The sequence below is a fragment of the Musca autumnalis genome, unplaced genomic scaffold (assembly GCF_047663935.1).
Source record: "Musca autumnalis isolate F117 unplaced genomic scaffold, ASM4766393v1 scaffold_1, whole genome shotgun sequence".
Classification (NCBI taxonomy): domain Eukaryota; kingdom Metazoa; phylum Arthropoda; class Insecta; order Diptera; family Muscidae; genus Musca; species Musca autumnalis.
Genome location: NW_027411644.1, coordinates 144,893,232 through 144,920,756, shown reverse-complemented (window position 1 = coordinate 144,920,756; position 27,525 = coordinate 144,893,232). Strand labels below are relative to the sequence as shown.

Genomic DNA, 27,525 nt, shown 5'->3' with positions numbered 1-27,525 from the left:
GGCGAAGGTCATTTTTAGAGTGATATTTGAATTAATTCTCTTTCGAGTTGAGCTATTTAGACCTAATAGGTACATTGAAAAATTAGGAATCCACCGAAGTCCCACATTTCTACAATCGTTAACATAAAGTTACAGAATAGCACATTCGTTAACTCAACCGAATATTTTTGTTAACTACCGATGTCGGTTCGTTATTAAAAAAAGTTACAGAATCGCACTACAGGTGCATTAACTTTCTTCAGTGAGAGATTGATGGACTCAAGTTTTACATTGTTAAAAGCTCCTTCTATGTCTAGAAAGGCAGCCAAGGTAAAATTTGAGTCTTCCATGTTTTTCTCAATGAAGCCGACCACCTCATGCAAGGCAGACTCAACATATTTACCTTTAACATAGGCGTGCTGTGAGTTGCTTATAGAGACGGTGTCTACATGACTCCTTATCTCCAGGTCGATCAGTCTTTCGAGTGTCTTAAGGAGAAATGATGATAAACTTATGGGTCTGTAGTCTTTAGGTGCAGAGTGACTAGGTTTTCCCGCTTTGGGAATGTAAGTTACCTTTACCTCCTTCCACAGCCCCGGTATAAATGAGAAAGTCAAACACGCCCTAAAAATCTCTTCCAGGATTTGGTATAAGATCGGTGATGCAAATTGTAGCATCGCCGGCGTTATGCCATCCGGCCCAGGAGACTTGTAAGGCTTGAAAGTGCTGACCGCCCACTTAATTCTACTTCTGTTGACCACCCTGTCAATGAGTACCAAATCCAAAGGCTCTTGAACTCGGAAGTCGTCACGCTCATTGTTGACAGTATCCTCATCCTTGCAGCCTGGGAAGTGGGTCTCCGCAAGGAGATCAAGAGTCTCAGTAGCGGAGTCTGTCCACGCACCATCTTGTTTCTTGATACTTCCAATGAATTTGGGGTCCTTGGAGAGTAGTCGTCGAAACCTAGCTGCGTCGTTAACTCCTTCTACCGACTCACAGAAGTTAACCCAAGATGTTTTCTTTGCCCGCTTGATTTCACTCTTATATTTATTGAAACTCACTTTATAGGAGTCCCAATCATTATCGAGTTTAGTCTCCTGCGCCCTGTTATACAGTCGTCTAGTGTTTTTCCTAAGTTCGCCAAGCTCCTTGCTCCACCACACCGGCTGAGATTTCCTCCCAGGATATGTTAGTGGACAGGACTCCTTATGGCAACGAAGAAGAACATCAGTGAGATTATTTACGGTTCCATTGAGGTCATCAACTGTTTCCGTACTAATATTAGGAGTCAGTTGCGAGTTCGTTAGTTCCGTGTATTTGTCCCAGTTTGTCCTTCGTGGGTTTCTATAAGGAATTTGGCGACCTCTGTCCAGAGAGACATCAAAGAATATCTTCATATGGTCCGAAAAGGAACATTCTTTAGATACCCTCCAATTCCTCAGGACAGAGTCATCTAAAGTAGAAAGGGTTAGGTCAATGACCTCTTCCCTGTTCCTAATTTTAAACGTTGGATCACTACCCCTATTACATATCCGTAAATTATAAGATAAAATAAAATCGAATATGGACTCACCCCTCTTGTTGGTGTCCTTGCTGCCCCACTGGAAATGGTGAGCGTTTGCGTCGCAACCCAGGATTACGTTACAGGTACCCATCATCTCGTCAAGCAGACGTCGGACACACTGGTTGGGTGGGTCTGGGGCCTCAAAAGGCATATATATCGATGACAGCAGCGTGGCCTTGCTTTCTCCATGCTCCATCCTGACCGTGCATATGTCACCGTTACTGTAATTAGATAGAAAGATTAGATTTAAACTCTTTTTACCTACTATACAAGTCCTTACCTTGTCCCCCTCGGACGCGGCAAAGATGTCGAAGTTGGCATTGTTTAGTCCAGAAACCTTATTTTTATAGATATAAGGCTCCTGGACTAAGACAATGTCTACTTCAGAGTTCGTGAGGGACAAGAGCAGTTCAGCGGCAGCGGCCTTGCAATGGTGCAGATTAATCTGCAGTATGCGCAACCTTTGCCGCTTCCCTACCCTTACTGTTTTTCGTGAGGTGGACTCAGTCGAAACCGAACCCATCCTGAACCGAAATTCAGCTTTCCCTCACGTTCTCTTAAGTATAACTCCCCAGGGGGGTCGAATAACACTAAGTTTGAGTACCTTAAGATTGAGGATAGTTGTAAATTATTTAATTTTAATTTTTTTCCGCCTATTGTGCACCGTAAATTACTCTTTGGATAACTCCTACTTGTATTGACAATTTGTTCTCCAATATCGATTTAGATATGCCACCCCCTCCCATTTCCAGATTAAATGAAACCTTTTCCAAATTAAATGAAGGCTTTTCCATATTAAATGAATCCTTTTAAAGCGGAAATGAAACATTTTCCAACGGAAATGAAACCTTTTCCAACTGAAATGAAACATTTTTCAATTGAAATGAAACCTTTTCTCATTGAAAGGAAACGTTTTCCAAATTAAATGAAACCTTTAGTTGTTATTAAAAGAAACAAGCGACGAATATTGATTTTTGGATGTTTTAAATTTATTTGTTAATACTAAGTGATGTAGTTATAACGAATATATCGGTATGTATTCGTGAATAAAAGTTATAGTTATATTTGCTTTCTAGAATTCTTTTTGAGTTCTCTTTTACTTAATTGAGGTTGTATTATATAATACTAAAAGAAGTAAACTACTCCTTCTACATCTCCCCCTCCTTAAATTTTAAATTTTGTAATAACCCAATCTGTTTCCTTGTCTTGAATTCCTTGGTTTGAAAGATTCTGTTGCTTTCCCAAAAGGAGTATTGGAAGAGTTTATTTATCTATCTTCTTGATTTTAAACAGAAATGTAAATAACGATTATTTTTTCCGATTTTTGTTTAAAAAAATGACTTCTGTGTGATCTTCACATTGTGTGGATACAACATTGTCGCAAAGAATGTTATAATAATGCTAAAAATTAAAGAAACAATAGTAACTTTATAAGTAGATGTTTGACGGGCTTTTTTGGTCAGTGTTTAGTTATGACAATAAAACGAATTTTATTTCATATTGTGCTCAACGTTTCGTTGGCTTTTTTCCAACCTTTTCAAGAGCTTGTGTTTATTTTGGATATCTGATGACAAAAAAGAGGTTACATTTAATTTCTTGTTCTGAAATTTGCACAATTTTAACTTACTTCATTTAAATATAATTATTATTTTTACTTATTATTATTAAAAACTAGACTACACGACACATAATTAATAAATAAATAAACACTGACTAAAAAAGCCCGTCAAACATCTACTTATAAAGTATTGAAATTGGTCAACAATCAAATATCAATAGTAACTTTAGTCTATAAAAATACACATTTCTAGGCAGGATACGATTCAAACCTATTTACAAATTGTAATAGGCAAAAATCAAAAATAATATGTCTGTTCCAGAAAAAAATTGTTGGCAAGAATTGTTATCGCAGTAAGAATTTGTAAATTCTTGCAGGTTCTGGAACAGATCATCGTACCACTCATTTGTTGATTTTGTAATAAAATTGTTACTTGTATTAAATACACACACCGGTTTATATATTAGATATGAGCGACCCTGACTTTAGCTTGGAAAGTTCCTACAATTGGGAACCTCAGGAAGATGAATCTTTCGAGCCAAAGAATCAAGACAACGAAACAGAATTGGCTAATACAAAAAAAAAAAAATCACAAACGATAGGAATTATTTTTTAGATGTATGCGGAGGGGAAAATATTGAAACCTCAATGAAGTAAAAAAGAATCCCATAGCCCAGAGGTAAATATAACATTCACAAATACATACCTATATCAGTATATTTGCTAAAATTACATCACATAGTGTTAACATTAATTTAACTACTGACTTCGAAGTCTTTGCCTTGAATATTGTACCAGAAATTATATATTTTATTCATTTTATGAAATATTAATGTTATATATTATTTTATGAAATCGCCCAGTGGGCCTATTCTGTAACTTTTTAACGACAGTCGAGTTGTTATTTTTATCGCAGGTTTCGGGGTTTGCACTAACGATGGTGTTATTCAGTAACTTATGTTAAAAGACTATCGAAAATAAATATTTTAAAATGGTATCTCTGGAAATTGAAGTTGTCAAAAATAAAGAAAATATAAAAACGAAGAAATGAAAAATATAAAAACGTATATCCCACGCAAATTCCGCAGTTTTTATAAAACTACTGTTGGAGTGAATGCCCACGTAAGTGTAAATGCTTTGCAATGAAACAAGAACTGCTTACGTACAAAGGTCTTTTTGTAGAATGGCGCCTCAAATTGGTACCGAATTGGCGAAAGCAGAAAAAGTTCAGAAATAATGATCGCGACGCCATGAAGTAATAGAAGAGTTACGGTCAAAGGTTCATGGTTAAATGCAGATAGTATATGTTTCATGTTAATTGCAATATACATACATGTTCACATACATACATAGATCTTGGTTTAACCTAAAGTTGCGATGAAAGCACCAGAATAATTGCATTAATAAATATACATTTTAAAACGCAAAACATGCTTCTGTTTCATTTTGGTTGTTAACCTACAGTAGACTTCGTCTATAATAACGGTCAAAAATCCATGAAATTCGGTCGGTAAAAGCGATAATCTCTGTAGTTCATATTCGTTTAAATAATATAGGCCGGACAGAAATTTTGACGTTTCAATTTCGCCGTTATTATCAGTATGTCGTTATAAGCGATTGTCCAAGTCGCGAAACAATGTCCTGCTTATTGCCGGTTCTCTCATAAAATTGTTCCTAAGAACATATATAACTTATTCAAATGCCATCTTCAATAACAATAAATCGGCGGCAATTTAACAACACAAAATTTATTGCCGTTTATTTATCGACAAAATTTCAAATAACAATGAGTAAAGTTGTTTAAAATGTTTCAGAATACCAAAGTCGATAAAAATATGGTTAACAAATTTAAACAACATGAGTGTCGATAAATTGTGATAGTGAATCGAGGCACAGAACTACATATATATGGAAGCATTATTAACCCCCAGTTTTTGTAAAAAATTTTATTCTTCTCACACGAGTTGTCAAATTTTGTAGATCGATTTATTCGCTTTAGCGCAAATGTAGAGCGCTGATTTTTAAATGAGGAATCCTTAACGATATATGGAACGGGTATACTAAAAATTAGATATGTATGTCATCTGGGGGCTGAGCTATGAATACCTAAATTACACTGTGCAACATTTTTGAGCCAATCGCGTGCAAACAACTTCTGTCCAGAATTTTATGAAAGTAGAGGACCAATAGGCAAAAACCATATTTGGGTTTTGTTTTCTTAGATCGGGTTCGGTTTTTATGGCATCATCTAAACATGGTTAAATATCGAATTTTTAAAACAAATCGGGGCTGTATCTCTGTAACCAGTACGAATCTTGTTTTGACATCTGCAGCAAACTTGTAGATAAGAGCAAAAAGAAAATATCTGGAGGACTAGTGAACTCGAAAAACTGCACTTATTGTCTCAAATTTTATAATATATCTAAAAATTCTTTAATTTGTGTATATTTCTCAGCGTATCTCCCAAACTGTTAAATTTTTCTCTAAGTTACCTTGGAGAAAATATTCTCTGGAATGTAATGCACAACTCTTCAGAACATTGCATCATTGTAAAATGCCTCTATCGCCTTGTTTATAGCAAATTTTTCAACAACAATTTGGTAAATATTTCAATAACTCATTGAAATCCCCAACATGAGAATAAACAGCCTGTGTGAACATTGTTTGAAATAAGTTTTGAAACAGCTATGTTATGAAATACCCCTTAAACAACGTGAAATAACCATTTTAGAGTTTCAGAATGTTCTGAAGAATTGATGGTCACATTATTTGGAATATTTTTAGAATGATTACATAGTTTATCTCCCAACAGATTAGTTGCTACTGACCGGAATTTCAGAAATTATGTAAACTTTTCTATTTTTTAACGAATTTGATGCGCTAGATGCAGCTTTTCCTAGTTCATATGTTTGACACATACGTTCTACTACTTAATAGCTACAATATTGCCGAAGACTGCAAAGCAGAGTTCTTATTAGTTTCGGAGGTAAAGGTCCGATCACTGAAAAAAGGCTCATTTTAGGTCGGTTTAGATGAGGCCATAAAATCTAAACCCGATCTAAGAACACAAAACCCAATTAAGGTTTTTGTAGTCTCAATATGTACTTTCAGATAATGCCCATATAAAGTTGTTTGCATTTCCAGTGTTGCACAGTGTTATTACGAATATAGACGAACGAACAAAAATAAGTTACAAAAACTTGGGGTAAAATATGAACCGATTTCTATATAATATGACACATCTCTTTCTAGGCGAAATTTCGTCCCACATTCCAAATTTCATTTAAATAGGGCATATATAGCATTTCTGCTGCATCAAATACATAAAAACGGTTGAAAATATATAGTAGCTATATCCAGAATTTAATCGATTTCAATACAATTTTGCATTTTTTTATACAGCAAATTCCGCTACGTTTTCCAAATTTTATTGAAATTAGACATATGTATGTACATAGCGTGTTTGGTGCTCACATACACGAAATCGGGAGCTATATTAAAATCTGAACCGATTTCGATATAATTTGGCACATTTATTTTTAGACCAAATTCCATCACAAACCTCCAATTTCATTGATATCACACATATACAGGGTGTTTGGTGCATCAAATACATGAAATCGGTCGAAAATATATATGGAACCTATATCCAAATCTGATCCGATTTCGATATAATTTGGCACATCTTTTTCTTGACTAAATTTCGTCACACATTTTAAATCTCATAGAAATAGGACATACATACAGTGTTGCCGAATTTGACGATTTAGCGTCATTTTGACGATCTTTTGACCCAAAATTGAAAAATGACGATTTTATTGTCTAAATTGAAGATTTTTCACGTTAAGTCAAAATTGAATGAAATAAACCTTATAACTATTGGTCTGTTCCAGAACTGCAAGAATCTACTAATTTTTACTATTTTTTCCGATAACATAAAGGAAACAATGTTATCGTAGTAAAAAATAGTAGTTTATTGCAGGTTCTGGAACAAAGCATATATTAACAAAAAACTCAAAAAAACTTTAAAGCGGGCCATACACTATCAAATTGGCTTGTCCATCCGATGAACTCCTTCTGTACGTGTGTGCTTGATAAGTGTGTAGCAAAGCATTCAATCAGCCTTCAATCTGCAATCGAAATCTTCAAATTTGCCTCTCAAAAACAAATAAACTTAAATTTTTTTATTTCTTTCCAAACACAATTGCTGTGTTCCAGAACCTGCAAGAAGCTCCTACTTTTTACTACGATAACAATTTTTCCTTTATGTTATCGAAAAAAATAGTAAAAATTAGTAGATTCTTGCAGTACTGGAACAGTACTAATGTTTTCTTTTTTCAAAATTTCTTTTTGACAATTTTGAAAATAAACCATATTCATCGGATTGATTGGGTTTCCTTTTGAAAATCAAAACTATTTTGATTTTCCTCAATCCATAAAATACACACACATTCGCATATTTTAAAAAATGTACACATATTACTACAAATGTTGACATTAAAATTTGATAGTGTATGGGGCGCTTAAGGAAAACAATGTTGCAACTCGATTTTATAAGCTATTTAATGTTAGTAGCAATTTTCAGGAAGATTGGCCATATTATGTACATATATGGAATACAGGTATTTTGATGGTTTTTCCTCACCTTCGAATTAAACCAACTGAAATTGTTCGTTTAGGGCTTTTAAAGGATGTAAATCTTCCTTGAAAATTTTCGAGATAAAATGGGAATTGTACCTATCAATCACGGTGTGAAAACTTCCCACTAATGCCCTCTTTAAGCGGTCAGTAAAGTCAGTCAGTTTTAAATGTCAGTTTTTATCGATTTCCGACTGCCTTACACATAACGTTATGTTCTATAAGCCGAACTATGTAGAATAAATTTCTAAACGCGCCGATCTTCAACTTTACGTTTTCAGTTTTGGATGTCTTGTTTTGTTATATCAGCTTCAACTTTGTATTTTCATCGGAGTTTTGGCCCTACCTTGAGAAATACTTTCAAAAGCTCCACAAATCTTTCGGAGAATTTTTCTCTCAAACACACCAAGTTCTGCCTCATCTGCTTTCGCAAGGGTACTTGCTTCAGATCCATACATAATTACGGATAGTTTCGGTGTCTGGTGGAAGGTCACACTGTGAGCAAAGCTGTCATTCAAAACTGACAGTACACAGCTTTACCTTGCTGCAATAATGCAAACTCGATAATCATAGGCAAAGCTCTCATTTTGTGAAAGCCGTTTTTACAGTGTTTTATTTAACTTTCTTTGTTGTCTGTCTGTTCAGTTCAAATCTAGTAACTCATCTTGAAGCGATGTGGGGGCTTAAGTGTGCTTTTTCTCCTTTTGTCTAGGCAACGTACTTCTAATGCATATTCTGCTTCCAAGTACATTGTCCTGACTTATAGGAAGCTGTGTACGACCAAAGGTTATTCCAGGTTACTGATCTTCCACCTCAAGGAAGATCCCCTAACACCGGGGTGTTAAGCGTCCTCGTGCCCATCGGTGTTCCAAGGTTTGCAGTTAGGGTACCAACTGTATTAGAACGGAGCCTCGATTGATACCTGGGCGCCTCAGCGAGTATTGTAGCCCTAGTCATAGTAGTGGAGGGCTATGCCATGATTGGCCTCAGATCCCCCATAAAGTCTTTTTCTTATGGATGAAAATTTTGAAAGTTTAAAAAGTCCCAATTCCGATTCACCCTCATTATCGACCACTGCAATGAAAATGGACAATGATGCACCTCGTGCTAGTACGACCCAATCCTTGGGCGGGGACTACAACAAGACGACACCGGACAAAGTTAGTGACGCCATAAACCAGCAGAGCAGGGAGTTGCTCGACCTCCTGAGGGATAGTGAGACCCTCCGACTCAGTCAGGAGAGCCCCCTCCATGGGACTGGGAGAGCTGGGAGGACGATGAGATGGATATTAAAATTATCCCACCTCAGTCGGCCAAAGAAGTTTCCTCATGTGCCCTGGAGAGCTCCAACCTTGCAGTCGAGGAACCTGCTCCCTCAGGGGCTGAAGCGTCGGTCGGATCCGACAAGCCTTCCTTGTGCAGGCAAGATGCCTTGGTGGAAGAGGCCGTGGAGGAGGAAACGACGACGGCCTCTCCCATGTCCACTTCAGCCAAGAGAAAAAGGGCCAGGCTAAGGAAGGAGTGCCGCGTTCTACTCCACAAAATTTATTGGCAGAAACCCAACTGAGGTAACTCAGGCGGAGTTCAGGTAAATTGGACTGAAGATTCAATTTGTGGGGCGTTTCGAACGGAAATATCCTCACATTGAGAAGCTCTTCCTTTCAATTGACCGGATTCCGACCCATGTAAAGGATGCTGTTTCCAGCTCAGCGGCTGTGACAAAAGCATCCTCTACAGGGAAAACAGCAAAACCGATGGTGCCGAGTTGCTCGAGTTCTTTGCGGACATCTTTGATGACTGCGTTAGGACCAGGTAGCTCGACCTCATCGGCCCTAACAAGTCGAAACGCTCGGGAATCACTGGTGTGAATCCTGTCGTTTCGAAGCTGGCGCAGGGAAGGACGCAGCCGCAAACTAATCAGCCGCTAAAGGTACCGCCTATCTCGACTGCTTTGTCGGTGGCTGCTGTCGGACCTGTAGGGGAAAAGAAGGGCGGAGAGCGATCAGGGGCGACGATTGTGCAAAGGACTGGTCAACAGACCATTGCAAAACCGTCTGCAATTGATGGATCTCACTCTTCTGGAGGTAAGAAGGGTGGAGCGTGGAACAGGACTGGCACTACGAAGAGCCATGTGGCTGGTTCGAGCGATGGCCCATCGACCTCGGTGCCCAAAACAGAGCGGATCTTCAAGGACGTCTGCGCAGTAATGCGTTAACAGGTTTAGGTCCTCTGAAGATCCCCATCCTGTTGCTAAAAGGGTGGTGGAACATCGGCCGAACAACCATATGGAGTCTTTCGCAAAGGTGACCGTTCAAAAGAAGGTAGAGAAGGCTCAACCGGGGAAGGCCGACCAAGGTTGGAAACCCCCTCAACCTTCTGTCGAACGGACACCGGTGTCAGCGGGTTCCGATAAGATGATCGCTTCGGATGATATCCGAGTGGCGATCATCGACAGAGCTGATCTGGGATGGGAGGATCAGCGATGCACACTGGCTCACGGTGGAACGTCTTCTTAGGAAGACCGGCTTTGGCAGGGCAGTCGTCCACAGGGGCATCAAAGTCAGGACGAGGAATCGAAGGACTTCCTCATCCAAACGATTGAGGGCGCTGGTGAACTCTGGGAGGGCTGCAGGTTGGCCGCGGTTCCTGTGGAAGAGATACCTTGAAGGATCGTAGCCACAACATGGGTGCTTAATCCAGACTCCGACGTAGAGGATGTGATAAAGATGATCAGGAAACAAAATAGAGGTCTCTTCATCGACCACTGGAGGTTGCAAAACTTCTTTAAAGAAGGTGATGAGATTCACCATAGATAGCGAGAGCGCAAACTACATTAGAGACTGTGGGGGAGTGCTGTACTTCGGTTCTGGTGGACTTCGGCTCCGGATCCCGAAGTCGAAGTAAGGTTCTGCATCATTGCAAGGCTGCGACTGCCGAACTCCTCTCCCTCACAGACTCTGAAATAGATATCGCTTTGGTCTAGGAACCCTATTTATATAAAAATAGGGTTTCTGGGCTAAACGATAAGCGCTTCTCACTATTCTTCGCAAGAAAGAACCTGTATTTTAGCCAAGAAAAGTCTAAATCTTATTCAACTCTACAATTACAGTTATGCTGATACGACTGTAGTGAGGCTGGACGAAGATACCGGTAGGGGTTTAGTACTAGCCTCGGTCTACATGTCGTAGGAAGCCCCGACCCACCAAACGAATTGGTGCGCAAACTAGTGGAGGAGATGACGGGCAATTGCAGATTAGTGATGGGCTGCAATGCGAATGCTCACCACTTCCACTGGGGAAGCAGTGACACCAATGCGAGAGGTGAGTCTAATTCGATTTTATTTTAGCTAATAATCTTCGAGTATGTAATAGGGATAATACTGCCAACTTCCACAATAGGGTAAGGGAGGAAGTCATTGACTTAACCCTTACAAATATGGAAGATACATCCATAGTAGACTGGAGAGTATCCGAGGAGTGTTCCTTTTCGGACCACAGAGCGATACATTTTCGAGTCTGTTATGGGTGTAAACGGCAACTGCCTCATCGGAACCCAAGGAGGACAAATTGGGGAAACTACAACTTTTTAGTTTCCTCGAGATTGTGCAAACTCTCTGAGCCACGTACAACGGGGGAAATTGATGGACAAGTTGAAGTTCTCACTCATGTCCTTCGGGGTTGCTATGAGAAGTCTTGCCCATTTTCTTATCCTGATAGGAGAACTCAACCAGTTTCGTGGAACAAAGAGTTAGCCAAACTTAGGAAGATCAGCCGGAAAGCTTATAATAAAGCTAATAACACTAAAGTTGATGTCGACTGGGATCTCTATAGAGAAAGCTTCAACAGGTATAAAAGTGAATCAGGAAGGCTAAGAGAAGTTCGTGGATTAGCTTCAGCGAGTCTATAGAGGGTGTTAGTGCAGCAGCTAGGTTCCGTAATGTGATTTCAAAGGATCCTAAACCCATTGGGAGCATCAAGCGGGATGACTGCACCCGGACTAACTCCGCTCTAGAGACTTTAGATCTGCTGACAGGAACCCGCTTTCCTGGGAGTGAGGACGCCAGCTCGGGTACATCTTGTATGGACACGAGAAGGACCCACACCCCAGAGGAGTTGGCACTTGTTGACAGACTAGTAAGTCTATCATAGAATCTCATGGGCCATTAGTACTTTTCAGCCTTACATATCTTCTGGACCGGATGGTATCATTCCAGCGATGATCCAGAACGCACCTGCAATCTTGATATTCGTTCTACAGAAGATTTTTAGGCCATGTCTACGACTATCGTACATTCCGGCGTTGTGGAAGGAGGTAAAAGTGACCTACATTCCCAAAGCTGGGAAACCAAGTCACTCGTTGCCGAAAGACTACAGGCCGATTAGTCTCTCCTCCTTCCTTTTGAAGACTTTAGAAAGGTTATTTGATTTAGAAATAAGAACTTTCATAGGCCAAGACCTTATAAGCAATTCACAACATGCTTACATTAAAGGGAAATCGACCGAAACAACGCTACATAGTGTCGTAGGATACACAGGGAAGAATCTGGATGATTCGAATTTCAGCCTTTCTGGATATAGAGGGCGCCTTTACCAATGTGAAACTCGAGTCCATCCATTCTTCTCTAGAATTACTGGGTGTTCCCTCTATCCTAATAAACTGGATTGATAGCATGCTTGGAAGCAGGCTAATCAATTCTAATATTGGGGAGAGCTCCATTAGGAGATCTGTTACCAGAGGCACTCCTCAGGGGGAATTTTATCTCCCTTACTCTGGCTACTGGTGATTAATGGGATACTCACGGAATTCGACAAACTAGGAACTAAGGTAGTTGCTTACGCGGATGATGTAGTTATCCTGATTAGTGGGACATTTTTGTCTACATTTGTAACGTGGTTTTGTCGTAGGCTGGGGTAGACTTAGTCGTGTCCAGGGTCGCCATAAGGACCCACTAAACCTTACGGAATAATAAGACGAGTAATCTCCCTTTCCTGGGGGTTAAATCGGATATTTATTGATGTAAAACTAATTTATAATCTACTGATGTTTAAAGGAGGATAATTGGCTGGGGGATCGGCAACTTGGATTCAGCGATTGATTTGATGATGATGTGATTCGCCGTTCGGTAGTAGGCGATCTGCAGGTAATCGGGAACTCGGTGATTCGCTGTTCGGTTGTAGGCGATTTGAAGATAATCGGGAACTCGATGATTCGTTGTTCTGTAGTAGGTGATTTGAAGATAATCGGGAACTCGGTGATTCGTGTTGTAGATTTTCGGCCACTCGGCGTTCGTATTTGGTCGCCCACTCGGTGATTCCGTGTTCGGGGTTCGGCCACTCGGTGATTCGTGTTGTAGAGGTTCGGCCACTCGTTGATTCGGTGTTCAGGGTTCGGCCACTCGGTGATTCGTGTTGTTGATGTTCGGGAGCTCGGAGTTCGTATGTGTTCGGCCACTCGGTGATTCGTGCTGTAGATGTTCGGGCTCTCGGAGTTCGTATGTGTTCGGCCACTCGGTGATTCCGTGTTTGGTGTTCGGCCACTCGGTGATTCAGCACTCGGCTCGGTTGTTCGGGTCGTCGTAAGTGAGTGTTAGTTCTTAGTTAACTAACACCCGAAGGTGGAGTGGAACAACACCCGGAGGTGGAGTGGAACAACACCCGAAGGTGGAGTTGAACAACAACCGGAGGTGGAGTGGAACAACACCCGAAGGTGGAGTGGAACAACACCCGAAGTAGAGTGGAACAACACCCGAAGGTGGAGTGGAACAACACCCGAAGGTGGAGTGGAACAACACCCGGAGGTGGAGTGGCATAACACCCGAAGGTGGAGTGGAACAACACCCGGAGGTGGAGTGAATGTATTAGCCACCGCGCAAAGGGGTAGCTCTCAAAAATACTTCCCAACCTCTCTACACTCCCGTGTCGGTTGGCGGACCACGAACACACAACTGTACTCAAGCCCGTATGGCTGGCTCCCTGCAGTAGCAAGCCTGTCTTTCGCCAACGAAAGTGGAATATTAGTGTGTACAGTCGCACAGAGCATTTGAGAATTACTCTGCAGTTGCTATGCTGTCGCTTGCCTAAAATTGCACTGTAACACACACATCCCACTGAAACGCAAGCGAACCCAACAGTTAGTATGGATTGGCAGGTTGTGACGCTGTTGGGTAGTGGGGCTTTGCTGTTCTTCGTTGGCCGGTTGTAATGTTGTTGTGGTAGTGGGGCAGCGCTGTCGTTGGTTTTATGTATGTGATCAATTTGTCACGTTACACATTGACCGAATTAATGCAAGGAGCACTTGCCAAACTCTCACGCTGGGCTCACATCAACGGCCTTGGTGTGAATCCGGCAAAGACAGAGCTGGTGCTTTTTACCAGAAAAAGAAAAACCGCCGAGTTCGTACCGTCAACACTGGATGGACTGCAGCTCTCTACTGAGGCGAAATACCTGGGAGTGGTTCTTGATCATCTTCTCAGATGGAAAAGAACACAAAGAAGCGCACTAAGAGGGGTATAGTTGCACTCTACTCCTGTAAGAACTCTATAGGTAAGAGCTGGTTGTATATGACAGTGGTATCTCCCATTTTGACCTATGGATGTCTCGTTTGGTGGCAGGCCCTGTATAGCAAGTCCAATTTGGCTAAGCAATCTACTGTGCAAAGATCTGCTTCACTTCTTTTTACAGGAGCTTGTAATGTAAGCGTTAACCTTTGTTGGGTCCCAGGGCACTGCAATATTGAAGGGAATGCCATTGTTGATGAATTTAGCAAGGCGAGGCTCCCAGTCCTCTGACCTTATGGTGGAGGACTATGTCAAGCCACCGCTCTGCTACTTCCTTGGCAAACTCTGCCAGTTCTACGTAGAGAAAACCGTAAGAATTTGGAATTCTGGTTGCAAGGTATCGAAGTCAATCTGGCCGGCAATCTCAGGGCGTAGAACTGCATCCCTTCTCTCACTTTTCAAGTCGGAAATCAGAATCGCTACAGGGGTCATAACTGGCCACTGTAGAATAAGATCTATGACATGTAAGTGGGATGATAACAACATTGATGAGGAGGAGGAGGAAACGGAGACAATCGAGCACCTTCTATGTAGATATCCCAGACTGATGGTCAAAAGACATAGACTATTTGGTGTACATGTGATTGACTCTCTCTCTTACTTCTCCTCTATTGACCCTACTGTCCTGGTAGTTTACTGCGAGAATCTAAAGTGGCTCTGGGGTGGGTCAGTATAGGCTTAGAACAGTCTAGAAAATATTTCCTAATCAATCACTCTTCTTAAAACAATCTGTTATTCTCCTCTGCAACTACTCATTCTTCTTATTTTTCTTTCTTGTCTTATCACTTTCTACTTCCCTCCTTTCCCATCTTTCCAACTTAATCCACCATCTCCTCCCACACAGCACACTTCATCATCATCAACAGCCTTGTATCATCATCTGCAGGCACACAGCACCATTCAAAACATGCATCACAACTTATTTTTCTTGCACAAATCACTATATACCCATCAGTCACACAATGCACACATCACCATATAGCCGCATCCACAATCACCTCATCCATAGCCGACATCGAATCTTACACCTTTTCAATACCATCATCAAACCCACAACCGGTACACCTCTTCAACAATATACATAGCCACATTCTTCATCCACAAACAAATAACCCATCATACACCTCATCACATCACAACAACATCATCTCTACAACACACACATTTCAATAGTCAGGATGATCACAATGGACCTCAAGGTCTCCGAGTGGAGTGGCTGCCAGCACCTAACTGATTTTTAACACAGTTGCATTTTACCAATCGAAATAAAACTTTTTCACACTTTAAGATTTGGATGACAATACATGAATATTAATCCAAAACCAATCTGGGTTCATTTTTTCCTATAGCCCCTGTATAAGTTTGATAACTTTGACTTCGTTGGTTCAAACAAGAAAGTTTAATAATGAAGAATATTTATTGACAAGAAAAACAGAGAGAAGACTGAATACATATTTCATGAAACATTAGGTGTGTTCGTTTACTCAACAATTTGTACAAATTTGTACAAGTTCAGTAACTTCTTGTAATCGGCTAAGGTCTTTTGCATTGTACTGTAGAGTAAACGAACAACATCCAGTAACAATTTGTACAAATTTTGAGTAAACGAACAAACATATTAGTATATATAACATTAACCCTGCGTTTACAAATGACAGGACAGTTAAGTACATGTATTGATTGTCAAAATCCCACAACTTGCCTGTGTGACATAGGCGTCCCGACAAGTGCAAAAACAGTTGTAAAATTTTGAATGAAAATCATCGATTTTTTTTTTTGTTTTCCGTTCACATATTTTGTTTTTGTTCATATTATTTTGTTTTCAACATATTCAATTATTATATCACTTATTTTTACAAAAATTACAAAAATTTATCTTTCCTTCTGTCTGTGAAAAAATTATGGACAGCTGGGAGACAAACGACAAATGCATGTATGTGTTAGTAAATCAGAGTTGTATTTGAAGACAAACTGTCTAGTGTAAACGCCTAGTTAAATACATAGCCTGCAATTATTATTATTATTAACATGGCCAACTAAATAATAACAACTATGATTGCTTTTCTACAACACCCCTTCTCAATCATATAAGCCAATGCATTCTGATAGTTTTTTAAATCAATTATTATCCAGGTATTTCGTGAAGATGTCGGCTAATTGATCACATGTTCCGATAGGTTCTATATTGACAATTCCTTTATCGGTGTAATCTCTTAGGAAATGATCCTTGATGTCTTTGTGCTTTAATTTCTTTGTCTCGGCATTTGATGCCATGAATATACATCCCCGATTGTCTTCGTAAATTATCACAGGAGCATTTTGAACAATATTAAAATCTTGAAGTAAGCCACGTAACCAAATTGCTTCTGAGACTTCCAAACTCAATGCGACATATTCACTTGGGCAGGATACGGTACATCCGAATACTTTAAAAAAGTAACCACTTACTGACTTTCTATCAACTTCGTCACCGGCCCAATTTGCGTCTCCAAATCCTTCCAAGGGGTGAGGTTCATCAGTTTTCTTTTCATAATACAATTTCGGTTTAAATGTCCCTTTTAGTTGCTTGCCAATGGGCTTCCGAAGGATTTTGTTGGAAACGTCCCATGTAACCGACATGGTAGCAAATATTTGGCCTTACACAAAGCATAACGTACATCATACTTCCATGTAATTCTCTGTATGGTTTATCACATACTGTTTCACTTGTGTTAACTTGTAATTTCAAACCTTTGTCCATTGGCGTTTTTACGGGATTGCAATCTTGCATAGAGAATTTTTCCAATATTCGGCTTACGTTCGCTTCTTGAGATAACGTTATTTTTGATGCGGTCTTTTCCACCTTTATTCCCAAAAAGTACCTCAGTTCTCCAAATTGTGATAACTGAAATTTTCTTTCTAATTGCACTTTAAACTCTGCAATAAGTTCCATCATGGTAGAACAAATATAAGGTAAAGTTAATACTACAACAAATACAACTCGAACAACAACCACAAAGAAATTTGTTTTTGTTGGTAACGTTACTGCCAGTTGTATTTGTAAACAAAACAAGGAAATGTCTATTAATTATTGGAATTTAAAAAACTAATAATTTTTCACATTTGGTTCAATATTTTGGAAAACATGAATGAAAATTCGTTACATTTTCAATTTTTATGTTTCCACATCATTCCACTAAACGCATAAATTCTCGCAGAAAGTAGAATTCTTGCAGAAAAGTTTGGGGTCGCTGGAAATTCATAGAAAAAGGAGAAGCTGTTTCAATGTTTTGTTTTAGAAATCAAAGAAGCACATGTTTATTAGGGCTTTATTTTTTTTAATTTTAACAAAATACCTCACATATTAACAAACGTTGTATCGCCTCTACAAGCGTGGATTTACTGCGCGGCTTATCGTTCGAACTTGGAGGAGGTTACATATCATTGATATGAAGAAGTCTTTCTGGGAAATGGTTTTTTCCGAGTGATATATTTTTTTTTCTCAAAAAATATATGTCCCTAATGTACATCGAAATAGAAATAAATGTATAAAATGTCATATGAAATTTGACACTAACGTTACAACCCAGTTCAGTCAGCTGTGTATTGCTGCTACCTTTTCTTATTCTACCATGAAGTTCCATATTACTGGCAGCAATAAGCAGATCATAAAGAGCAAACTGTCGAATATGAGACCCACATACACATTTTTCCAAAATGTACGGGAACGGAAAAATGGCAGAAACGTTAAAAAACTGGAACAAATGTCAAAGTCGGCGAATCAACCAATCAGAAGCGGCAAACATGTTGCACATTTTTGCTCGCCCAAATTTGTCGTGTAAAAAGTTTCTAAAGAGAAAGCTATTCAGCGCCATTTTTGTTCAAAGAGAAGTGAACATTTTGCAACTTTTTTGGTGTACGGGAACGAATTTTGGGGAGAAATGTGTAAAAACTTTTTAGTTCTGGAACGAAGCTTTTATCTCTCCTATATTGATGTATTAAAATCCAAAATAACTAACTGGTTAGTCTAAATATTAATGTCATATAACGTAATTCAAATGTATTAAGTTTTATTGGGGTAGCGAAGTGCGCCAGTTTCAGATAGTAGGATATAAAAAGGTTTCTCATTCAAGTTTTTTTTAAATTAGAGATACACATTATATTGTTTTTCTTTCTGGAAAGGCATAGACAACTATAGTTTTAGACATTACCACATATTTTCATTAGAGATTTTTTGGGAAATTTTCATTAAAATAAAATCAGTCACACTTATTCTTGCGTTCGGTTCGATATAAAAACGGGGATGAGTTTTTTGTTTAAAAAATTAAGAGAACTGTAGTGGGATTCCCTAACGCATTTTTTGGTTACCGACAAAACTCGGTAAAATTAAAATACAAAATTATATATTAAAAATGTAAATAAAGTTGACAACATTGTAGATATCGGTAGGACTTAGCGACAACTTTATTTATTTTGGTTGCTAAATTAACGACAAATTTCGTTAACTACCGAAATTATAAGCATTTTCATTTTACCGATTTTTGTCGGTAACCAAAAAATACGTTACAGAATCCCACTACTGATGAGGATATGTAGTTATATCCGCAACTATAGTCTTCTCACATTTCGCGAAAACAAAACTGAGATTAAGCTAAATTAGTTTACAAATAATAGGATTTGAGAAATAAATTAATAAAAACATAGACATGATATTCTATGTCGGCAAACAAAAGTGAGTAAGGGTCTACCTCCTTTTCTTTTACGTGTTTGAAACAAATGTAGTAAAATATAATACGAGGGCTGCACGAAAACTATCTGGATAACTATGTGGATAATCACGGCAAGAGGGCGATAAAGGGCCATCCTATAGCACTATGAAAACTGGTTTAATGAATTCAATCGTGGCCGACACTCGCCAAAAAACGAAGGTTGTTAGGGTCGCCCAAAATCGGCCGTTGTGCCAGAAAAACATAAAGCCGTGCTTGAACGGATAATGCAAGATCGCCATGTTATATACCGTGAGATAGAGGCATGAACACCTGGCCGCAAAAATGGATTTTTCTCGTAGATCTAGCAAAAAAGAAATTATGAATAAAAACGACGTTTATAACATCGTCACAGACGAAGCATCTTGGATCTAAGATTAGGAGCCCGAAACAAACCAGTAATCGAAAGTCATGACAATGCAAGATTTCACACATGAATTCAAACCAGCGCCTGTTCGACCGGACAAAACGTAGAATTGATGGGTCATCCGTCGTACAGCTCTGACTGGGGATCTAATGACTTCATTTAATTCCAGCATATCAAGAACAAAAGTCGTGGTCAACGATTCAAAACCCACGTTTTGGAGGTGTCTCAATCGGAGTGGAAAAAGTGAGTCAGCAGTTGGTTTGAGCGCATGAAAAAGTGTATAAATCATGCTGGAGACTACTTACGAAAGCAATTAATTATTTTTGATGGTAACTATTCGCGTTTTCATTGTTAGGCCAGATATTTATCGCGCAGCCCTCGTACTCAACAAATGGTATTATATTTTATTAATCACATATCTTACCCCATATAAATACAAATTTATGTATGTTCGAGTTTTCTACATTACCTATTTTTTAGATTGAATGATGCAAACGAAATGATGACAACAGAGCAAAACCTTTCTACAAACTTGAATGAATGTGCATCAAATGGCTGTGATAAGTCTTGTAAGAAGCAAGAATGTGATTTATGCTTACCATGCCTCAGAGGAAGCGAATATGACATATTAAAAAGAGCACATATGGAACACCTCCACAAAGTTAATATGAAACGCTTGTTTCCTCCGCCGTTTGTAAGTAGAACAAAGACAAGTTGTTTTTTTTATTATGATTATTTTAAAATTGCAGACTAACCCCAATACCATTGATATTAATGTGATAACACAAAATATGACAAAACTCAATAGTTGGATGACGCGATGGTTCTACTACAAGTGCCTTTACGATAATACCTGGTGCCATTAGTATTATATCCAATTACAACAATGTATTTATACCCTACACCAATAATAACCCACATAGGCCCATTGTACAACGAAAAGGTACAACAGAGCTCCATCTGATAACAATTTTTTCTGATTGCGACGGACGTCTTGCGATGTTATGTTTGTATTTTGTGTGTATTCGTTTTTGTTTTGAAAATAAATTTAAATCTATTGCAATAAAAACGTTTATACAGACATTAGTACTGTTCAAAAAACTTTACGTTTAATTCATTTTTTCGCGTTTTATTTCATATAATGACAAGGTGAGCGTGGTCAAGTCTTTGGGTCCCGGGTCCCAAATATGTATGTACGTAAGGTCGAAGACACAACCACTGTTAGCTCCAGTAACGCAGCTTCAAGACAAGAAATTATATCATTTGCTAGAGTACCTAAACTAAGAATAGAGGTATCATCAGCAAAAATTGAAGTTGTACGACCATGAAGTCTTGAAATGTCTGACGCATAGATGTTGTACAAAATAGGTAATAGACAAGATCCTTGTGGACAATCAGCAATGACATTCTTTCAGAGTAAGAAGATCCTATTGTCACAACGAATGATCTTTGGTGCAAAAAGCTTTGCACAATTTTTATGATTTCCATGTGAAAGTTTTTCTATACATTTTATAGATTAGCCCATTATGCCAGACAGAATGAAAAGCCGATTTAATATCAAGTAATACCATACCTGTGGACTTGTCAGAGGAAAAGTTATCGTGAACAATATCCCTTATTTTAAACAAACGTTGTATGGTGTTATGCTCCTTTCTAAATCCAAATTGTTGAGGGGAAATAATTCTGAAACTCCTTTATTAACTTCACTGGCATCACTCATGTGATTTATCAGAGAAAAGTTTCTGTGAAAATGTTCAGCCAGAGCATTATATTTGCCTTTAGATGAAAAATGAGACGTATTATATATGATGGTAGGAATTTGTTTTTTATCTTTAGTAATATTCCAAAACGGTTTCGAGCCCTTGTCTAATGTTGATAACATTTCATTCCAGGACTTACTTCTATGCTTTGCCAATTCTTCGTTTATACGTTTATTTATTTTTTTGTTTCGAACGTTCCCACGCCACTCTTTCCCACCCCTTCCGACCGTGGGGGCGACCACCCCATTACGTAGGGATCGCGAACACATCGTGATCCGGAGCATGACGGGTAAAAGTGAGCATTGAATACTAGCTACAGAATATTCTTCAACAGCCTGTACTAACATTAGGCATAATCTACTCGTTTAGATACGAAATTATTCTAGATTTAATAACACTGTGCAACACTGAAAATGCAAACAACTTCTAGTGGGCATTTTCTGAAAGTACATATTAAGACTACAAAACCCCTAGTTGGGTTTCGTGTTTTTAGATCGGGTTTGGATTTTATGGCCTCATCTATACCGGACTAAAACGACCCTTTTTTAATTTATTCGTGCATTATCTCAGCAACTAATAAGAATTTTGCTTTGCGGTCTTCAGCAATATTGTAGTCCTGAAGTAGTAGATCTTATATGACCGAGATACGAACTACAAAAAACCGCATATAGCGCATCAAAATTGATAAAAATATAGGAAAGATTACATAATTTCTGGAATTATGGTCAGTAACTGCCAAACTATTGAGAGTTGAACCAAATAGTCTTTCGCAACAACTTTCCAAATAATGTCCTTAGCAATTCTTCAGAACATTCTGAAACTGTAAAACACTTATTTCATGTTGTTTAGGCGGTATTTCATATCATACTTTCTACAAAACATATTTCAAACAACGTTCACACAGGCTGTTTATTCTCATATTTGAAATTTCAATGTATTGTTGATATATTTATCAAATTGTCGTTGAATAATATGCTACAAACAACGCGATAGAGGAATTTTACAACAATGATATGTTCAGAAGAGTTGTGTATTACTTTCCAGTGAATATTTTTCCTAAAGATAACATTAAGGAAAATTTAACGGTTTTGGAGATACGCTGCGATACATATACAAATCACTGAAATTTTAGATATATTATAAAATTTGAGACAATAAATGGGGTTATTCGTATTCATTATGTTTCCAAATATATTCTTCTTGTTCTTATTTACAAGTTTGCTGCGGATGTCATGGAAAGATTCGCATTGGTTTCAAAGATATAGCCCCGATTTTCTTTAAAAAGTCAATATATAGCCATGTTTAGATAGGGCCATAAAATCCGAACCCGATCTAACAAAACAAAATCCAAAGAGGGTTTTTGTCTATTGCGTCTGTACTTTCATAAGAACCGCATATGAAATTGTTTGCACAAAATTACCTCGAAAATGTTGCACAGTGTAATATTTATATCTAAGCCTAAGTCTACAATAAAATATAAGGAATTAAAATCATCGCACATTCTGGTTCTCCAGATGCATAATTTGTGCGATGAACATTAATATGACAGAAACGATAGTATCTACTAGATGAATCCTAGAACTCCATGAGTTTTATTAGCCATCGATATTACATGATTTTTAAAATCTAGTTTGGGATCCATTAAATTTAAATCCATTTCATTAATATCACACCACCGGGAGAAGCTATTTAAATCCTCTTGAAGTAGTTGAGATGTTCTTGAGATTTGTGAGTTATAAAAATTTTAACATCGTCTGCATACATAAGTACTTTGACGTTGGTAAATCGTTTACAAACAATAGAAACAGTACAGGACCCAGATGACTCCCTTGAGGAACGCCTGATGGAACATTTATTAATTTAGAATAACAATCCTCGAATAAAACCACTTGTGATCTATCTTACAGATAAGATGAGACCCAAGATAATAAGTTTTTACTGAATACGATGCAATTTAATTTGTAAATTAGTAATTTGTGGTGTTAACTCTATCGAATGCTTTACTGAAGTCGGTATAGATCGTGTCAGTTTGCTTTTTCTGACTAAAACCTTTAATGACCTCTGAGGTATATTGAACTAAATTCGTGACAGTGGATAGTCCACCACGAAAACCATGTTGATAAGGGCTTAATGTGTTTTGGACTTTATGGGAAATTACATCAGTAATAAAAAAGGGAACTGATGAAGTTGTTTGGTGACAACTGAAACTATAGTATTCCCTACCCTTCGCCCGCAACTAATCAATTTCATATCCACTTTAAAATATTTTGTTGTTATTCAAACAATTGAATTACAACAAAATATGGACTAAAGCTGAAATAAACACAAAGATGTAAAATTCTGCAGTTCAACAATAAAAAACGCAAACAACAATAATAGGCATCAGCACTGCCTTGTTGACCAATGCGTAATGCAAAAACAACTTTCTTGTTGTTTTTTCCCCCGCTTATTGAAGCAACACTCCTATGTTCGTATTCTTTGCGAAGCAAAGACGACATAAAAACAGTGGTGGATATGAAATTCTTTAGTTCGACTCAAATTGTAGGGTAAACAGCTTTAGGGCCATACAGCAAAATTCTCATTTTATTTAATTTGCTAGATGGCTTTATTGACCTGTTTATCGATACAGAGTCGGCGAAAAAGGGAACTGATGAAGTTGTTTGGTGACAACTGAAACTATAGTATTCCCTACACTTCGCCCGCAACTAATCAATTTCATATCCACTTTAAAATATTTTGTTGTTATTCAAACAATTGAATTACAACAAAATATGGACTAAAGCTGAAATAAACACAAAGATGTTTCTCAAATAGTTTTGGAATTGCACTCAGTTTTGCAATTCCTCTATATTTGGATACGTCTGATAAACTGCCAGATTTATGAAGAGCTACGAAATAAGACCTTTTCCAAAATGTGGGAAAATAACCAAGATTTAAGGAGTGATTGAAAAGAAGAGATAATGGAATAGCTATGGAGTTGTGACAGTTTTTAAGAATTATGCTGGTGATTCCATCGGGACCAGGGCTTTTTGTAGGTATGAGGCAACTTAAACCTTTTGAGAAATCTTCCATTGAGAGAAGCGACATATAAATATTATCCATGTTAGATAACTGATATGGATATGGAATATTCAAGGAACTGTTGTTATATGAGAATGTTGAGGCAAAGAAATTTGCAAAACACTCAGCGATATCATGATCACTAACAAATTCTTCGTTATTATATTTTAATAAGTAAGGTCTTCGAGTACTTTTCCGTTTTAAATTAACAATGTCTTAAAATGATTTTGGATCAGATTTAATATTTATCTTAATACTATCAATATAAGCTTTATATGACTTGTGGGACTCAATGGTGTATTTAGATCTAGCAACGGAATAATTGGAGTAATCTAACGTAGATCCTGATCGTTCCGTAGATCGGATCGAAACTATCGGTGAACAGTCGGGACAATTTTGTATATAGCCCCTTACGTTCTGATAGCAAAATAAAATTGAGTTTTTTTAGTTTTTTGAAGTCGGCTCCGGTCTATGAGGTAAGTGTACTAAATTCTGTGATTTTTCAACAAATTCTTTAACAAATGTTTTAGGAGGCCAAAAATCTTTTAATACGATTAAGTCAAATATAATCGTCGTATCTGGCGCAAACCTGGCAGCAAAAACCGTTTTCATGGTGGGAACTACTGACAACGGCTTATGGATGGTTCGCGGAGTTTGTGTCAGAACAGGTGCCAGAGGGCGTGCGTTTTTAGAAGCTTGAGCAAATTTAACATTCCTAAGAGTGGGAGCCGATGAGCTCGCTGCATTCGTAGAAGATGTAGAATTTTTTGGGCTTTTTTACTAAAAGGATTAGCAGAACCCACAGAAACTTCAACGATGGCAGCCGAGGGTGGCGGAACTAACTCTGTTTGTCCAGATTCAACATCTTTATTAGTGAGAACAGAATTGGTCCCAGTATTCGATGTTGAATCTTTTAGGGCTTTCCTACTCCTCAGAGTCGGAGTGGAATTACTCGCTGCACTCGGAGGATTAACAGAGCCCCTGACCATTTCTTTGTTAGTTGCCGTAGTTGGCAGAGCTGGGTCTGACACAGTGGCGGTGTCGGTTTTCGTCCTCCCGTATTCCGTAACGAAGTTAGCAGATATAAGGGGGACAATAACCCACCCACTGAAACGTTAGGTGTATCAGAAGATTTCGATCTGTTTGAAGTCCTCTTTGTATGCCTTTTACGTTTCAGTTGGGATACGACGGGAGATGGCAAAAATCCATCCAAATTTGGATATTTTTCAAAAATCGAACTAAAACGAGACATTCGTAAATACGCATTCCAGGGGGTTACTCTGTATTGCGATGCGTAAGAAAAATTGTACCGAATCGAGTAATTGGTACTCTCTAATTCGTTTTCGTATCTCCTTTCGCATCTACTTTTCGCAAATCTGGCATCACCGCACTCTGTAATACGAAAACGTACGTCAAACTCGTTCGTTAATCGCAAAAATCTTGCGCAAACAAAATAGCAATTGCAAAGTAACAAACATGTAAGTAAGCACAATTAAATTTTTATATTCGTATCTAAATTGTTTATTCTTTTAGGGAAAAGCCAAAATAGTTACAGACACAGCAACGTCAGTTCCAAACTTTGGTAGACTTTATGGTCCAACACAGCGATTTGGCCAAGGGACAGTTGCAGAGTGCAAATGCGAAACAATGCGCCAACAATTTGTGGACAAAACTGGCTGATGACCTCAATGCAAATGGACCTCCTGTAAGAGATATCGCTGGTTGGAAAAAGGTAATGTTTTATATTTTGTATATAAAATGTGAAACTAACTATATGTACATATTTACAGGTTTGGTCTGACCTAAGAAATCATACAAAGGTTAAGATGCGCAGAAACAAAATGAGTATTTCCAGCACGGGTGGTGGTGTCTCACAGTATTGCCCGCTTTCCTCTATGGAGGAACAAATTATAAATCTTCTTCATATGGAAGAAGCCGTTAACGGACTGCCATCATCAACGTGCTTCGGAACAAGTGCAAATACTAGCCAAGTTGTCTCAGATATCAATGATCTTATAGAAGAGGTTTTGTTATCGCCCCAAAACGAAAATGAACCAGCGCCAGCGGCCAAACATAACTGCTTGAATGAAAGCTTACAGTCTGCCAAACGTTCACGGCTGTCACAACAAAACGAACGTGATAGCCTTTTAAGGACACAAGTGGAAACCCAAGGGATATTTCACCAAGAATCCACCAAACTTTTGGGCGATATTAAGTGTTCCTTGAAGGAACTAGTAAGATATAATAGAAAAATTTTTGAATTAAAAGAAAAAGAACTTGCTTTTTGTAAGGAAAAATTTGAATACAAAAAGAAATACAAACTGCAAAAACAAAAAAATGCAATAGAAAAGTTAGAATTAAAAAAGAAAATTTTAGAATTAGAATTAAGTAAAACTTTGTGATATGTGACGATATTTTTTATAATATGCCTATAAGGCAAGCTAGTTTAAGAACGACTGATTAATGAATTTGAAGATCTCAAAATCGCCATATAGAAGCTTTATCATTTTAGATTATATGTTTTTTTTTTTTTATTTTTTATTACACTACAATGAAATGAATTCCTATTTTATTTGTTTTTTATAAATAAATGTTATTTTTTTAAATCAAATTTTTTCTAATATTATTCCTTATTTCCTTAGCAATATTTGTTTCTTCGCTGTTGTTCGTATTGCTATAAACAGACATTTCAATTTCATTAAGACTTTCTGTCTCAATAATTTCGTGTGTTGCCAGTTGTGAATTAAAATCTACGCAAATATTATGCAGGGCGGAGCAAACGTTCATTATTTGGACCACTCTTTCTGGTACGTAATGCAATTCTCTGGCTGCTAACAGACACCGAAATCTGCCTTTCAAAACACCAAACACTCTCTCAATTATGGACCTTCCTTTGCAAAACTTTTTATTAAAACGACTCTCGGGCGAATTTTCCGTCGCGTTCCTGTATGGGGTAAGTAGCCAGGGTTCCAGTGGGTAGCCCGAATCACCTTTTAAATGATTAAAAAATAAGTAAAAAAACGCATTTAAACTCGTTTTAAGTTTATTACCAAGGAGCCAAAACTCCTTTTCTCCTCTTTCGAAGCGTTCTTTTAATTTTTGCTTTGCGTTGGAAAGGGCCCAAATATGTGAGTCATGGCTAGCACCGCCATACCGGCAATCTATAAATGTAACTCTCATTTTGTGATCACATATCTACCAAAAAGGGAAAATAATATTTAGTAAGCCGCATTTATACATAAAAACTCACATACCACCATAGCGTTCATGCTATGCTTTAATTTTCTGTTGAAGTATA

At 38.0% G+C, this 27,525-nt stretch overlaps 2 protein-coding genes across 4 annotated transcripts in view; both read left to right on the top strand.

Moving 5' to 3' along the window:
• TTLL15 (tubulin tyrosine ligase-like 15) overlaps positions 1-20,349 on the top strand; it is a 31,541-nt gene extending 11,192 nt beyond the window's left edge. Inside the window, exons 3-4 of the mRNA XM_073956933.1 lie at positions 19,888-20,101; positions 20,157-20,349. Of these exons, the coding sequence (XP_073813034.1) occupies positions 19,888-20,101; positions 20,157-20,273 (331 nt within the window). The 3' untranslated portion in view covers positions 20,274-20,349. The remainder of the gene's footprint in view (positions 1-19,887; positions 20,102-20,156) is intronic.
• A 168-nt stretch (positions 20,350-20,517) lies between these two features.
• LOC141387356 (uncharacterized) lies at positions 20,518-26,833 on the top strand. Of its 3 annotated transcripts, none has more exons than XM_073956956.1 (3): positions 20,518-25,705; positions 25,761-25,959; positions 26,018-26,760. In XM_073956956.1, exons 2-3 carry the CDS (start codon positions 25,819-25,821, stop codon positions 26,627-26,629), a joined length of 753 nt encoding a protein of 250 aa, XP_073813057.1. In that variant the 5' UTR covers positions 20,518-25,705; positions 25,761-25,818; the 3' UTR covers positions 26,630-26,760. The 3 variants fall into 3 exon arrangements, with proteins under 3 accessions (XP_073813057.1, XP_073813065.1, XP_073813048.1); XM_073956964.1 differs by having other exon boundaries at positions 22,419-25,908; positions 25,942-25,959; XM_073956947.1 differs by having other exon boundaries at positions 22,429-25,959; positions 26,018-26,833.
• Positions 26,834-27,525: the final 692 nt, after the last annotated feature.